Source organism: Puma concolor, chromosome A1, assembly GCF_028749965.1.
Source record: "Puma concolor isolate L17-30 chromosome A1, mPumCon1.1.hap2, whole genome shotgun sequence".
NCBI classification, from domain to species: Eukaryota; Metazoa; Chordata; class Mammalia; order Carnivora; family Felidae; genus Puma; species Puma concolor.
Genome location: NC_141667.1, coordinates 112,135,649 through 112,149,702, shown reverse-complemented (window position 1 = coordinate 112,149,702; position 14,054 = coordinate 112,135,649). Strand labels below are relative to the sequence as shown.

At 40.8% G+C, this 14,054-nt stretch overlaps 1 protein-coding gene across 3 annotated transcripts in view; it reads right to left on the bottom strand.

Annotated features, from left to right (window-relative positions):
- Positions 1 to 9,726, bottom strand: part of DEPDC1B (DEP domain containing 1B) — an 85,957-nt gene extending 76,231 nt beyond the window's left edge. For 2 of the 3 annotated variants that reach the window (XM_025923740.2, XM_086700320.1), the window contains exons 1-2: positions 9,618 to 9,726; positions 1,050 to 1,315 (exon numbers count right to left, since the gene is read on the bottom strand). In XM_025923740.2, coding sequence (XP_025779525.1) covers positions 1,050 to 1,315; positions 9,618 to 9,665 — 314 coding nt within the window. In that variant the 5' untranslated portion in view covers positions 9,666 to 9,726. Of the gene's footprint in view, positions 1 to 1,049; positions 1,316 to 8,720; positions 8,862 to 9,617 lie in introns of all 3 variants that reach the window. The other variant, XM_086700329.1, reaches the window with a different exon arrangement.
- Between the last annotated feature and the right edge of the window lie 4,328 nt (positions 9,727 to 14,054).

The following is a 14,054-nucleotide window of genomic DNA, read 5'->3' as shown; positions in this document are numbered from 1 at the left end:
AGACAACTAAATGTCCCATGACAGTCTTGCTATCTAGAAGCTGGAGATTGCCGATGAAACTCCATAAAGAAGTTAATGCTAAATGTGCAGCAGTGTCTGGTCTTAGCCTTGGGGCTGGTGGCAACCCTCACACTGCTCTGTGAGCTTCCTCAGCAGGTAGTCCACAAAAGAGCCAAACAAATGGCTCAGGGAGGAAATAAACAGGTTTTCTCTGCTCAAAGTCATGGGTCCCAGGGACCCCAAACTCCCTTACTAAATGTGTTGTAAGAGCATGCCCAATTTTCTTTTGGAGTAAAAGAAAACAAATGTTAAGGATCCATATTGTCCATTTCTTCTTTTAATCCCTTTCAGGTTCTCACCCCTTTGGTAGGCCTGTCAGTAACTCAATACTTACTCTTTTCAGGACATGTGCAGCTTCATTTCTCTAATACTCTCCCAGTCCCTAAAGCTTACTTAGGTAGGTCCCCTCCGCCTCCAGCAGTAAAACAACCTAGCATGTAGTGAGAAGGAAAGTCTGAGTGAGAGACATGCATTTTTCCCTTGGGCGATCAGGTGGTAAGTGACCAATCACAAAATAGCACTAAAACATGAGCAAAAACATTTGGCGGAAAGCAGACATACATCAGGGAATTCTAGTACAACGCTTCATACAGGCTCTGAGATCTGCCTAAAGATCAGACCCACTCTGCTGCTAACCCCCTGAATAAATACATTCTCACTGCCAGAGAGGCCCGGTCCAGAGCTATTTCACCCTTTCCTATTCTCTAGAAGCACTGAGCCACTGTGATCACCCTCCCAGATGTGCAAAAGGCAAGAAAAGATGTCCTTTCTGAAAACTCACTACAACAAAACACGGCCAGGGGGCACTCTACAGACCTAAGAACACGGCAACAGGCTTTATTGTGACAACACATTCAGGTCTTCACTCAACAAATCACAAGGACGAGCATCACTCCAGTGGACAAGAGAGATTCTTTCACATGAGGCAGTTTCAAGAGACTGACCAGAGCCGCCCGTCCTCCCCCTTAAGGTTTACTTGTCACCGTTACCTGTACAAGTGACGATTGTCTTCAAAATCTTCCTGACCCCATTTTCCCTTGATGTCTTCAATAACATGATTCTTAAGGAATTTTTTCAGCAGCTGGACTGTTTGCTTACGTGTCACCTCGGGGCCAAAGTTCTGACTGCACCTCAACAGCTCATGCAGCCAATCCACGGCTTCAGCCGCCGTGAAGCAGTGTTCGTAACTTTTAAAACGACAGCGATGTTTCCGTAAGGGCATCCTAGCGCGAAAAAGCTCAACTGTTTCATTCCACTGGGGAAAAAAGGGAGAAAAGCATGTAGCAATCAACTGGTTTTGTTCAAGTTATTACATCCCAAATATTTAAGATGATGAAGGCAGTTTTTCCACTTAGAAAACCGTCTTAATGACGGCCTCGACTTTTTTTTATTTACGACCTTCACACTTGAAAGAAAAATAACTTTTAAAACGGTATTTTATATTTTAAAAAACTGTATTTTATTCATTCAATAGGTATTTACTGGAGATAAGACCAGAAAGTTGTCCCATTATGTGAATTTAATGGATTTTTACATTAATGACAAACATATGATCAAAAAAATTGATAAACCAGAGCCCAATATGCCTAATTCACTTCTTGGAGCTCTAATATGATTTTACATCATTAAGCAATATGTATCATTTATTACATGAAAAGCATCAAATGGAGAGAAGAAAAGGTAGATGTACAAGATATAGTCCTGATGTCAAAACATGTTTAAAACTCCTGCAAAATATTTCCCTCTTAAAAAAAAATCTAGACATCCACCCCTTCATCCACCTTCCCTAAATTAAATGAAATGTTCACATAAGGTATCCTTCCTACATAATTATACCAATTTCTTTTTAGGACTCTAGGCTTCCTGCCAGTACTCCTAAAAGTATTAAAACCTCACGGTCTTACTCTCCTAACCACTGTCCCTTCTCCCACTCTTCTCTTTCTGTATCACTGCACAAAGTGAATTTTTACTTTTCACCTCCTTTCCCATTGAAATCAGAAAATCTTTTTCTAATAATTATAGTTCGGTTTTTTTTTGTTTGTTTGTTTTTTTAGAAAGACAGAGAGAGAGCATGACTGGGGGAGAGGGGTAGAGGGAGCCAGAGAGTATCTTAAGAATCTTAAACTGACTCCTCGCTCAGGGCGGAGCCCGACAAGGGCCTGATCCCATAACCCTGGAATCATGACCTGAGCTGAAATCAAGAGTTGGAATGAGCCACCCAGGCACCCCCAGGGTAATCTCTTACAACAAATTTGGGGCTCAAACTATTCTAGGGCTAGAAAGAAATTGGGGCAAAACCAAGACCCAAGGAAGATGTGCAAAATGGCACATCTCCCTCAGGCAGTTAGTCTCAGAATATAATCTGAAATCTGTTCTGTGGTTTCCTCATTAAGTGGTCATTTCATTATAGCACCTATAGCTATAAATATAAACATACTTTTAAACAATATCCACATATTTTTTTTTCTTCTTTTTTTTTTTTATTTTTTTTATTTTTGGGACAGAGAGAGACAGAGCATGAACGGGGGAGGGGCAGAGAGAGAGGGAGACACAGAATCGGAAACAGGGTCCAGGCTCCGAGCCATCCGCCCAGAGCCTGACGCGGGGCTCGAACTCACGGACCGCGAGATCGTGACCTGGCTGAAGTCGGACGCTTAACCGACTGCGCCACCCAGGCGCCCCAATATCCACATATTTTTAACCATTGTTGTTGTTTATTCTCTGCTGACACCTAGCCTTCACGTTAGTCCTGATCAAGCATATTGGGAGTGGGAAGAGTTAATAAAAAAGATTTGCATTTATTTTAGGTTGACTGAATTATCATAATCATTATCAGTTAAACTTAATACATCGTACTTTATACATTACTTAATAAATGTAATGGAGACATGGGTTCCTGGGATCCAATATTTCAAAACAGAAGTAAACATGCCTATTAATTGACTCAAGATGGTAAGCAGTTCCTCTATTCTAATTAGGTAAGTAATAATATACACTGTAACAAATTAAATGCAGAAGTGTATACAATAGAGCCTGCCCAGTCTCTCTCCAATCCCACATACCTATCATACATATGCACATATATATAGATTTTTCCTTTTTTATATATGTGTGTTATTTACTATTACTGCTGTTGTTTGCTTCCTTTTTAAAGAAATACGATCGGGGCGCCTGGGTGGCGCAGTCGGTTAAGCGTCCGACTTCAGCCAGGTCACGATCTCGCGGTCCGTGAGTTCGAGCCCCGCGTCAGGCTCGCGTCAGGCTCTGGGCTGATGGCTCAGAGCCTGGAGCCTGTTTCTGATTCTGTGTCTCCCTCTCTCTCTGCCCCTCCCCCGTTCATGCTCTGTCTCTCTCTGTCCCAAAAATAAATAAACGTTGAAAAAAAAAATTAAAAAAAAATAAATTAAAAAAAATAAAAATAAAAAAAAAAAAAAAAAAAAAAAAGAAATACGATCAATCCTATTACACACATTACCCAACTTGTTTTTGCACTGAACATAGCATGGATGTCTTTCCATATGAATACCTGTAGATCCAGCCCATTCTTATGAATAAGTTGTTGTTTCAATGAGTATTGTGGTTTCAATGAGTTGTTACTCATTCTTATAAATAAGTTGTTGTTTCAATGAGTTGTTGTTTCAATGAGTACTCAAATAATGAGTATTTGTTGTTTCAAAATATTCTTATTTTAAAAACCTAAAGGACCAATGTTTTTATTTATTTTTGTTAGAATGGATTTCTAGAGAGGATCAGCATATTTAAATCAGATGTAACAATTTAGAGTGATACCAGCAGCGTATGCGCATCCTACCTTACCTTTGTCCATCACTAGATGTTACTATCATCTAGATGTTACTGTTTCTGCCAATCTGCGTTCAAGAAATGGTATCGCTTAAATTTTGTTTGCATGTTGCTCTCTTCATCTTTAGTAATTTTCATTTACTCATCTGAGACTTGACATTTTTCTATTGGGTAGTCTCTTAATTTTTTTTAAATGTTTACATCTAGCATTTAAGTCAAAGCGCAAAGAAGTCAGGAAAGTTAGTCTATTTTGCTCAGTTCCATATCCCCACAACTGAAGGCAGTGTACATGTATTTAATAAAGGTGTATTGAATTAAAAAATATGGAATATTAATCTTTTTTAAAATATATTAGGAATGTTTTCTCCTGGCTTATCAATTTGTTTAGGTAGTCTCTAGCTACATGAAGGTTTTATTGTTGATGATGATATTTTAATGAAACAAATATATCTTCTTTTTCTTTATAGCTTCAGGGTTTTCCCCTTTAGGGGAAGGAAGTTGGACATTTTCCCATCCTGATGTATTAAAAGTATTCATCGGGGCGCCTGGGTGGCGCAGTCGGTTAAGCGTCCGACTTCAGCCAGGTCACGATCTCGCGGTCCGTGAGTTCGAGCCCCGCGTCGGGCTCTGGGCTGATGGCTCAGAGCCTGGAGCCTGTTTCCGATTCTGTGTCTCCCTCTCTCTCTGCCCCTCCTCCGTTCATGCTCTGTCTCTCTCTGTCCCAAAAATAAATAAAAAACGTTTGGAAAAAAAAAAAAGCTCTTCTCCTTTAAAAAAAAAAAAAAAAAAAAAAAAAAAAAAAAAAAATAAAAGTATTCATCAAAGTCTTCTAATATTTTAGAGTGATTTTTTTTTTTTTTTTTACTGTTTGAATCTACAACTGGAATTTTTTATGGGAGGAGGAAGAATACCCTTTTTTCAATGAATTGAAATAGTAAATTACCTTACATAGTATCTTTCTTGATTCTGTTCTGAATCAAGATCTGAACTCTTTTTTACCCCACTGTGCTACTTGTGTTTTCCTGTGCTATACTATACCACAGGAAATTACAATTAATTAATTACAATTAATTAATTGTGATTACAATCAATTAATACTAAGTTTAAATTTCTGGTAGGTCAAGGTCACCTACAGTCTTTTTTTTTCCAAAAAAACTTTTATGAACATACTTTTACTCTTCTGTATGAGCTTTTCATTCAACACATTTTCCACAGAGAAAAAAAAAATTCATTATGATAACATTTTTACTGACTCTGTGGACAGCTGGTTTTCATTATGCACTAGAAATTTGCTAATAAGACATATTTATCAAACATAAATTATAAAAAGAACTTTTAATTTATGTTGCTTTTTAATGGCATTTATCACTATGGATTATATTTACTTAATCCATGAAACGCTTTAGAATTCTAAAACCTAGTGAGAACCATGATTTCTGTTCCCACTTATTTCCAAAACTAATAATGTTGCTATTTCGTTACTCTGTAAAACAAAGAATTAAGTTCTGCATAAAACAAGTTACAATTCTCAGTCACACTTAGAAGGAAAATAACCTACATCAACAAAGAACAAGGCAGAGCTTCAGAATGATTTTGTTCTACAACGTATTACATTTGAAGAGATAATCTTTATAGCAAAGGGGATAAAACAGATTTCTTTGTGATTAAAAGACTTTTTTTGTTTTACTTATTTATCCCTTAAACTAGGGATCTGAAATAAGGAATCAAACAATTGTTTTTGCTTCACATCATGAGCCAAACTACAAAATACAGCACTGACTGTTGAAATGTGCTTCCTGTTCTTTTCTCCAGGATATTTATTCTATTTCCTTCCTTCTTAGTACCAAAAATATTGTGATAATGGTGCTACAATGATATAGCACCTGGGAGCAGAGACAACCAAACTCTAGATCTAGTTGTACTTGCCGCGTACTAACAAGACAGGCCTAATCGAGTCAGTTCACCCCTTTTGGTCTCAACAGAATGGCGGGACTGGACTAGACAATCATTCACATCCATTCTAGTTCTCAGATTCAATGACAGCTGTGTTTTAAAGTTAACAGTTGCTTCAAATGCTATAAATAACTCAGAATTAAGTTCAAAGAAAGAATCCATAGATAATAGAGGAGTTTTTAAAAAGCTATTTTCTTTCTCATTATTTCTATTAAAATGATCAACTATGGTTGCCCCTTAAACAACGGGTTTGAAATACGTGGGTCCACTTATACACATTTTGGTCTATAAATACAGTACAGTACTGTAAACGTATCTTTTCTTCCTTATGACTTTCTTAGTAACTTTTTTCTCTAGCTCATTCTAAGAATGCAGTATATAATACATAAACATACACAATACAGTAAAACTCGGATTACAAGTAACTTGCTCTGCAAGTGTTCCACAAGATGAGCAAACATTTCTAATAAATTTAAACGAGAGGTGTCTTGCAATATGAGTTGCACATGACGCCAAACATCATATGATCACAACTGACCCAATGGTTCTTCTCTCTCTCTCTCTCTCTGTGGGATTGTGGGTGATCATCTCCCATGCTCAGACACTCAGTCTCAGGCCACGGTGATTAGCAGAAATCAATGATTTTTTAGAACGCTGCAAGGTGCCCACAACTGGCACCAGTGTATTTTTTGTCACTTCAAAGCACCTATGGACGGTCCTTTGCTTTTCATACAAGAGTAAGCTTAGGAATGCTTTGCTTCATTCTAGGTCAGGCTGCCTGCAGATACAGACCCTATCCTCTGCTGCCTTATTGCCAGTCTCATTAAATACAGTTTATGACAAGAGCTTATTAATACTGGACTGTAGTCAACATCGATGTGAGTGTATACAATGGCCCCTATGCAGAAAAAAATTCCATTGAGCCAATAGATAGCAGTGATTCCATTAATGACAGTGAAAGTCGTCCTACACCATAACCCTCCTCTCTCGTCCCCCTCACACCAGCCACGAAGGTTTTCAAAGGTAAGTCCATGTTCATTTGTTTATTTTTCTTTATATTTTGTATTTTCTTTATTATTTTGTATTATATTACAGGATTGTCATCATTTTCATATGAATATTTTTGAGTTGTGGAATAAATCATCTGAATTTCCATTATTTCTTATGGGGCAATTCGCTTTGATATAAAGTGCTTTGGATTACAAGCAGGTTTCCGGAACAAATTATGCTCACAAACCAAGGTTTTATTGTATGTGTTTATTGACTATTTATGTTATTGGTAAGACTTCTGGTGAATAATAAGCTGTTAGTACTTAAGTTTTAGGAGAGTCAAAAGTTATACACAGATTTTCTCTTTTTAAAATGTTTATTTTATTTTGGGGGTGCAGGGGAGAGAGGGAGCAGAGAATCTGAAATGGGTTCTGTGCTGACAGCAGAGTCCAATGTAAGGTTCGAACTCAGGAACCATGAGATCATGACCTAAGCCAAAGTCAGATGCTTCTGACTGAGCCAGCAAACACCCCCAATTTTCAAATGCACATGGGTGGGCACTCCTAACCCCCATACTGTTTAAGGGTAAACTGTATTTGTATGTGGGTTACAAAAGTGAAAGCTATTTCAAAGAAGATGAGTAAGTTGCTAATCAACTTCCACATTCATCATGTAATGACTTAGAATCTGTCATCTGATTTTTGGCATAAAAAATTCACCGAATCCATAAAACGTTATTTTCAGATAAGACTTTGATGCTTTAGAAAATGAAGCTGTACATGGTACAGCAAGGCATGAAAGGAGGAAGTAATGGTCTGCTCTTGGAATGCCAACAGATTTTCCCAAGCTTTTCCTGAAGATTGGGTTCAGGGTGATGCTGGGAGAAGGGGAAAATGATAAGTGGGGAGAGGGAGATGGAAAGGGGAGCTGGGATAAATAAGTAAAGAGAGGACTGTTCAGAAACTTCACGATTTACCTGGTAAGAGGTGTAAGACACAAGTGAATTATGCTTGGGGAAACATACATTTTATAATGAGGGAGAAAGCACCTGTAACGATGACTGAGATTACTGATAAATCAGAAAGTCTCACTTTTTAAAAAAATTTTGCTAATGTTTTTTGGGCTTTCAAAATCTTAGTTTAGGATCAAGGATCTCAAACAGAATAAAGCTGACAAATGAACTGACTACCTGGGAAATTCTGGTAAAATTGAGGTGCTTTCATTAATGATTCGCATAATTTTCTGCTTAACTTGATCAGGCTTGGCTAAACTTGACCTGTATATCACTCCTTGGGGGATGACAGCCTCTGGAGGACAAAGAACACATTCCTTTATAAATTCCTTGGATAATATTTTAATGTGACTCAGAATGAAGTGGTGTCTTGTTACATAGGTACTCTGCATCCAAGAAAAGTAGTGATTCATACAATTCAGTGAATGAGATTAAAAACAGTTCCAATTCTGATGTAACTTGTTTTAGTCTAAAGCAGGAAGGATGAAAACTAGTTACTCCAAGATCCTGAGCCTCTCTGTTTCCCTTGCTAACTACTGTGAATAAACTGGGGAGAGAGGGATGTGTCTTTTCCCTCCACAAAGGACAGTAAACTTTTTCAAAGTTCCTGATGAAGCACAATCTATATCTCATTCCTAAAGATGGACCTACTAATAGCCCCGACCCCAGATGGTTTCAAATGGTAGAAGCAATTGTGAAGTGGAAGCAGATGTGAAAACACGATTTTTTTAAACCCTTATTTGTTCTCTGTCAGCACCATCCACACCTTTAAGAGGCTAGCCCAATGGAAATTCTAAATTTATATTTGCTGAATTTTTTTTAATGAATGAATCATTATGAATGCCTGTAACAAACAGATTGTTTGCAAGGATGAGTGCAATAATTCCTCCCGTGCTGTTCCTACCTTTTCCTGGATATCCGTTAGGTGGCAGAGAACAATGAAACGAATTCCCAAGTTAGACGCGGCCAGAAGTGGTAACAGACCAAGGAGCGATGTCCTTCCTGCCAAATTATCAGCAGGCTTTCATACAAAGCTTCTAAAAACCTGCCAGTGACATTGACAAATTGTCACCACTTACTCCATTACAGTAATCCTCTGAAACGCAAAGCACTAAAATTACTTGCTCCAGGTCACAAAGAAATCAACTACACCTAAGAGCCCTGAACACCAAAGTTCTTCTCCCAGAAGAAAAGACAGCACCCGGGACCATCAGGGGCTGCAAAGTCCCTTTCACATCCATTCGGGTCAACCGTTGATTTAGGTCGGTGCTGCCAGAACCAGAAACGCTGGGAGCCAGAAAAGCGGCTAAGACCCACCACCATCCCGGGGGCACCGTTAGAACGGCAAGTGTCACCACACGAGACACTCAAGACGGAGACACGCCCTGCCTGGATTGCGGCAAAGGGTGAGTGTTAGAAAGGGTGGGTGGCCGTGAGGTTACGGACTAGGTGGGTCCTTCCTCTCCCGGCAGCAGGCGTTCGATTCCAGAGGACAAAGGGGGTGGGGGGAAGGGTCACCCTAGTGTTTCGGATGCTTTATATCGGAAGGCGTCACTTACTGCCGAGAACCAGGCCGACGTCTGGGGACGAAGCTGCACGCACCCCAACGACGTGCTGAGCTCCAGACCCGGTAAGCCTTTCCTAGCGCACCGTCCGGAAAACGGCCGGTTTTCTGGTGGGGCCCGTCCGCACCGGCCGAAATATGTCCCGCCTCCAAACCCGGGCCCCGCCAGCCCTGTAGAGGGGAGGATTGACCAGTACGCGGCCGGCGGCTGCGCCCAGCCCCGGCATGGTCACTCACCAGCTTGGTGGCCCGGTACGGGCCGGGCCCCACGATGCGGTGCTCCATAGCTGGTAAGCAGTGGCGGCGCCGGCCGCCCCTGCGCGGATCCCTGCAGGCTGGCGGCGCAGCAGTTTGAATCGCGAGCCTAAGCGCTACAGACGCTGATTGGGCGACACGGAGACACGTGACGGGAACTGAGGGGCGGGGGCGGGGCCCCGTAGGCGACTGGTGGCTGCGTTGGCGTCTCCTGTGAGCTCAGACAGACTGGGGACCGAGTCGGCTGTCCTCCCTTATCCCACCCGGCGCACGCCAGGATGTGCACTGACCGTGCGGGGTGTCTCTGTTTAGCACTGGGGCGAACCTGGCCGACCTCAGACAACGGCATACATACGCTTTCTTTGGTAGAGGGTCAATAAAGAGGGTATAATTCGGTGATGGAAATCGTGGACTGTGAACAAATCCGAGTCAGCATTCCATATGTACAGTGAACCTGCAGGTGCTACTAGTAGGATTGGGAGAAGTGGGCAGTGAAATGAAGCGAGTGGACGGCATCTACAAGTGGAGGGACACTGAAACACTGGATAAGGTCACTTGGCCCCAAAGAGTGTCGACAGCCCCTAGAAGCAGCAAAGAGCTGGAAACAGGGATGACTGCGTGGCTCAATAGGTTAAGGATCCAACTCTTGCTTTCAGCTCAGGTACTGATCCCAGGATGGTGGAATTGAGCCCCGCATCAGGCTTGTGCTGAGCGTGGAGCCTGCTTAAGATTTTCTTTCTCTCTCCCTCTGCCCCTCTCCCCCGCTGGCTCTCTCTCTCTAAAATAAATAAAATGAGGGAAAGGGGGGGGAGGGGAGGCGCGGGGATGGCTCAGTCAGGTAAGCGTGGGACTCTTGATCTGAACTCTTGATTTGGGCTCCAGTCAGAATCCCGGGGTCATGGAATAGAGCGCCATGTCCTGCTCTGCGCTGACAGCTAAGCCTGTTTGGAATTCTCTCTGCCTCTCTCTGTGCTTACCCCACTCCTGCTCTCGCTCTCTCTTTCTCGCAAAATAAATAAACTTTTTTTTAATGAAAAAAAGAGCAGGGAGAGTGCCAATTCATCTATTTTTTCTTTTGATAGTCTATCCCTTGAATTTGAATTCTGTATTTTATATCAGCCTAAGAATTTCTGTCTTTTGCCAGAGGGCTGTTTTTCCGCTCAGAATTTTCCCCGTTGGAAGTGCTGGTCTGATTTGCTATTGTGAAAGGAAAAATGAGGTCACCACTCTATACCTACAACTGGAGTTTAAAGTTCAAATATGAAAAAAAAAAGTTCATATCTGGTCACCTCAGTGAGTACCCGGGATAAGATCAAACCCCCACTTTCATGACACCCCTCCTCCATTTGCTCCTTTAGATATATAGTTAGCTGCATTTTAGAAAGCCCAGAAAAATTCAGAGATGACATGTATGTATTACTTTTATATTCAGAAAAAACAATACAGATAATATAAAGGTAATTTTTGCCTCCACTGAGTGAATCCTTATCAGAAAGGATTCCAATGAGGCACAAGAGAAAGAAGAAATGTAACTTCAGAACCTTATCCATCCGGGACTTGTCACCAGCCACTGGGGTTGTAAACTGCGATCTGATACAAAATGTCATGCCCTGCCTCCTGAGCATTTTCCCAAGAGTCCATCATGAGCCATACACAAGATAATTACTTTTACTGGAAAAACATATTTCAAAATGATCTACATATCAGAGGCCACAGTCTTTGTGACTGGAGTTTAAATTGGGCTGCTGATAATCTACCGGTCTTTCAGCATCACATAAAAACAATTGGGAAACTGCTTACATACTCTTCTCTGGCACGTTTAAGTGTGACACCATCAAGATCCTGTAGAAACTTTGACTCAGCCTCAGAACATCTTTATAAGGTGCAGTGAGTATTGGCAATTTCACCATCACCAGCTAACTTATCACTGGCGTTAGGAAATTCCAGGCTGTGGAGCAAAAATCAACATAGGCACCAAGTGTATTTAATGTGGGTTTGGAAATTGTGTTTCTCAATCACTGAGTAGGGAGTGGTTGGGAGCAAGTCCCTCACTGCCCAGAGGGTTCCTGATTGCCGCATTCATTCCTCCTGCTGCCTGAAAGGTCTCCCGGCAGGTTGGATGGGTCGTTTTGAAAGAACTCCTCTGCTGAAACCCAAGTCACTCACTGCTTATATTAGACTTGAGCCATTTGGATTATGCTGTAACCCCATTCAGTCATGTTCCTTGGCATTTAAGCTATCGAGACAGTCCATTTGCTGAGGTTCTTAAAAGTTGCAAAATATGTGACTTGATTTCCATACTTATTAGTCTGTACTGTCATCACTCTACTGGGAAATATTCCCCCAGAAATTGTATCAATACTATTCACTAATAAGGGCATCATATTCTTTGGGGATATGGGTGGCAAAGAAAGGATAAAAATATATGGAAAATGTAAAACCATAGTATTTCATTGAAACTGTTAAATAATATTTTTATTTCAGCATTTAAAAAATAAATACCACAAAAATAGAGATTTACATTCATTCATTCACTTATTCAATATGTATGAATTCCCACTATGTGCCAGACACTCTTCCAGTCACTGGAATACTTCACAAGAAAAAACAAAGTCCAGAGGCTGACATCCTAGGGTGGGAGGATACAGCAAGCCAACCATATACCTAAAAATGTATATACTATATCAAGGGATAACTGAGTGCTGGGAAGGAAAGTAGAAGAAGAAAGAGGAGGGGGTGAGGGGATAAGGATGCTATTTTGGCTCCAGTGGTCAGGGAAGTTCTCTCTGATGAAGTGACAGCTGAGTAAACAATCTGAGTCAAAAGACTAGCTGTCTGGGGGCAGACCTTCTAAGATGATGGAATAATAGCCCGTGTGAAAGCATGAGGTGGACACATGCTTGTCCACCCAGGGAACATGGGAAGGAAGCCTGTGTCACTGGAGTGGAATGAGTGAAAGGGAGAGGGGAGGTGATGAGTTTGGACACAGAGAGGAGAGGTCACATTATGAGCCACAGGACTTGGATTTTACTCTGAATTGGTTGAAAATGTATTACAAAGTTTTAAAAGTGTGTCAATATCTCAGTGGGTTTTTTAAAGCATCACTCTCCCCACTGTGTGAGTAATGGACTGGAATGGGGGTAGGTGTGGAGTGGAAGCAGGAAAACCAGTTAGGAAGCTTGCAACACTCTAATAGAAAACAATGAATAAATGTGGTTGATACAGTGCTTGGCACATAGTGCCATTCAACAAACAGTTGCTGAAGGAATAAATGGATGAACAAGTTAAAACAAAACTTTGTAAGTTATTTGTCTCTTAAAGATCAATTCATTCTGTCTCTAAGTTGATGTCTTAATTATATTGCATGTACTCTGCAATATAATAGCTAACTTTTATATTTTCAATATAACCTATAAAATTTGCTACTGAACCTACTATTCTGTTTTTTTCTTAGACACAATCCATACCTGATGCCTTGTGTTATAATCTCTCTCTCTCTCTCTCACACACACACACATACACACACACCTCCTGCCCCTTCACAATTACATAATTGTGTGCTAAGTTAGCATAATAAAACCTTTGCCAAGGATATAGCTGAATGGATTCTCATATTTGAGTATAAGTTCAGTTTCTTGCACATTAACCATGCCTCTTTGTTGCTATAACTAAGTATGATTCTTTATATCTGGGAAAGCCACTTGGTGGCAAAAATTTTTTTAACTAACATTGGTCTGGCTTGCGTAATTTCAAGGAGGAAGATTGTGGAAACAGGAAAGCCATTTAGAAGGTAGTCAAATGAACATAGACATGAAAATCCAAGAGCAGTGGAGTGTTATGAAAACAGTTGTGTAGCCTTGGGCAAGACTCCTGTGTGTCAGTTTCTAATCCAAAAACTGGAGATAACAGTGGTATCTGCTTCATAGGGCTATTGAAAGACTTACTTAAGGAAATACATGCAGATTTCTGAGAATTCTACTTCCCTTATATGGTAGGCAGATTCCAAAATGGTCTCGAACATTCCAGGCCCAATGTGCCTACTTCTCCCATTTTGTCAGCACTAACCCAGGTGCTGCTGTAAAGGGAATTTGCCTATGATATCAAATCAGTTGACGTCGGAACATGGAGATTATCTAGATGAGCCTGACTTAATGACACGAGCCTTTTAAGAGGACAGTTTTCTCTAAGCTGGTTGCAGAAGTCAGAGATTGGAAGTAGAACAGAATTCTGTCACCCTGAATGAACATGGAAGCAGATGTCCTCCCAGAGCCTCCACAAGGGAACCAAGCCTGGCTGATGTCTCGACTTCAGGCTTCTGACACCTAATACGCTGCAAAGAGAGCACAGCCACCTCACTCCAGACTTCTGACCTACTGAACATAGGCTAAGAAACGAGTGTGTTTCATTGCTAAATGTATA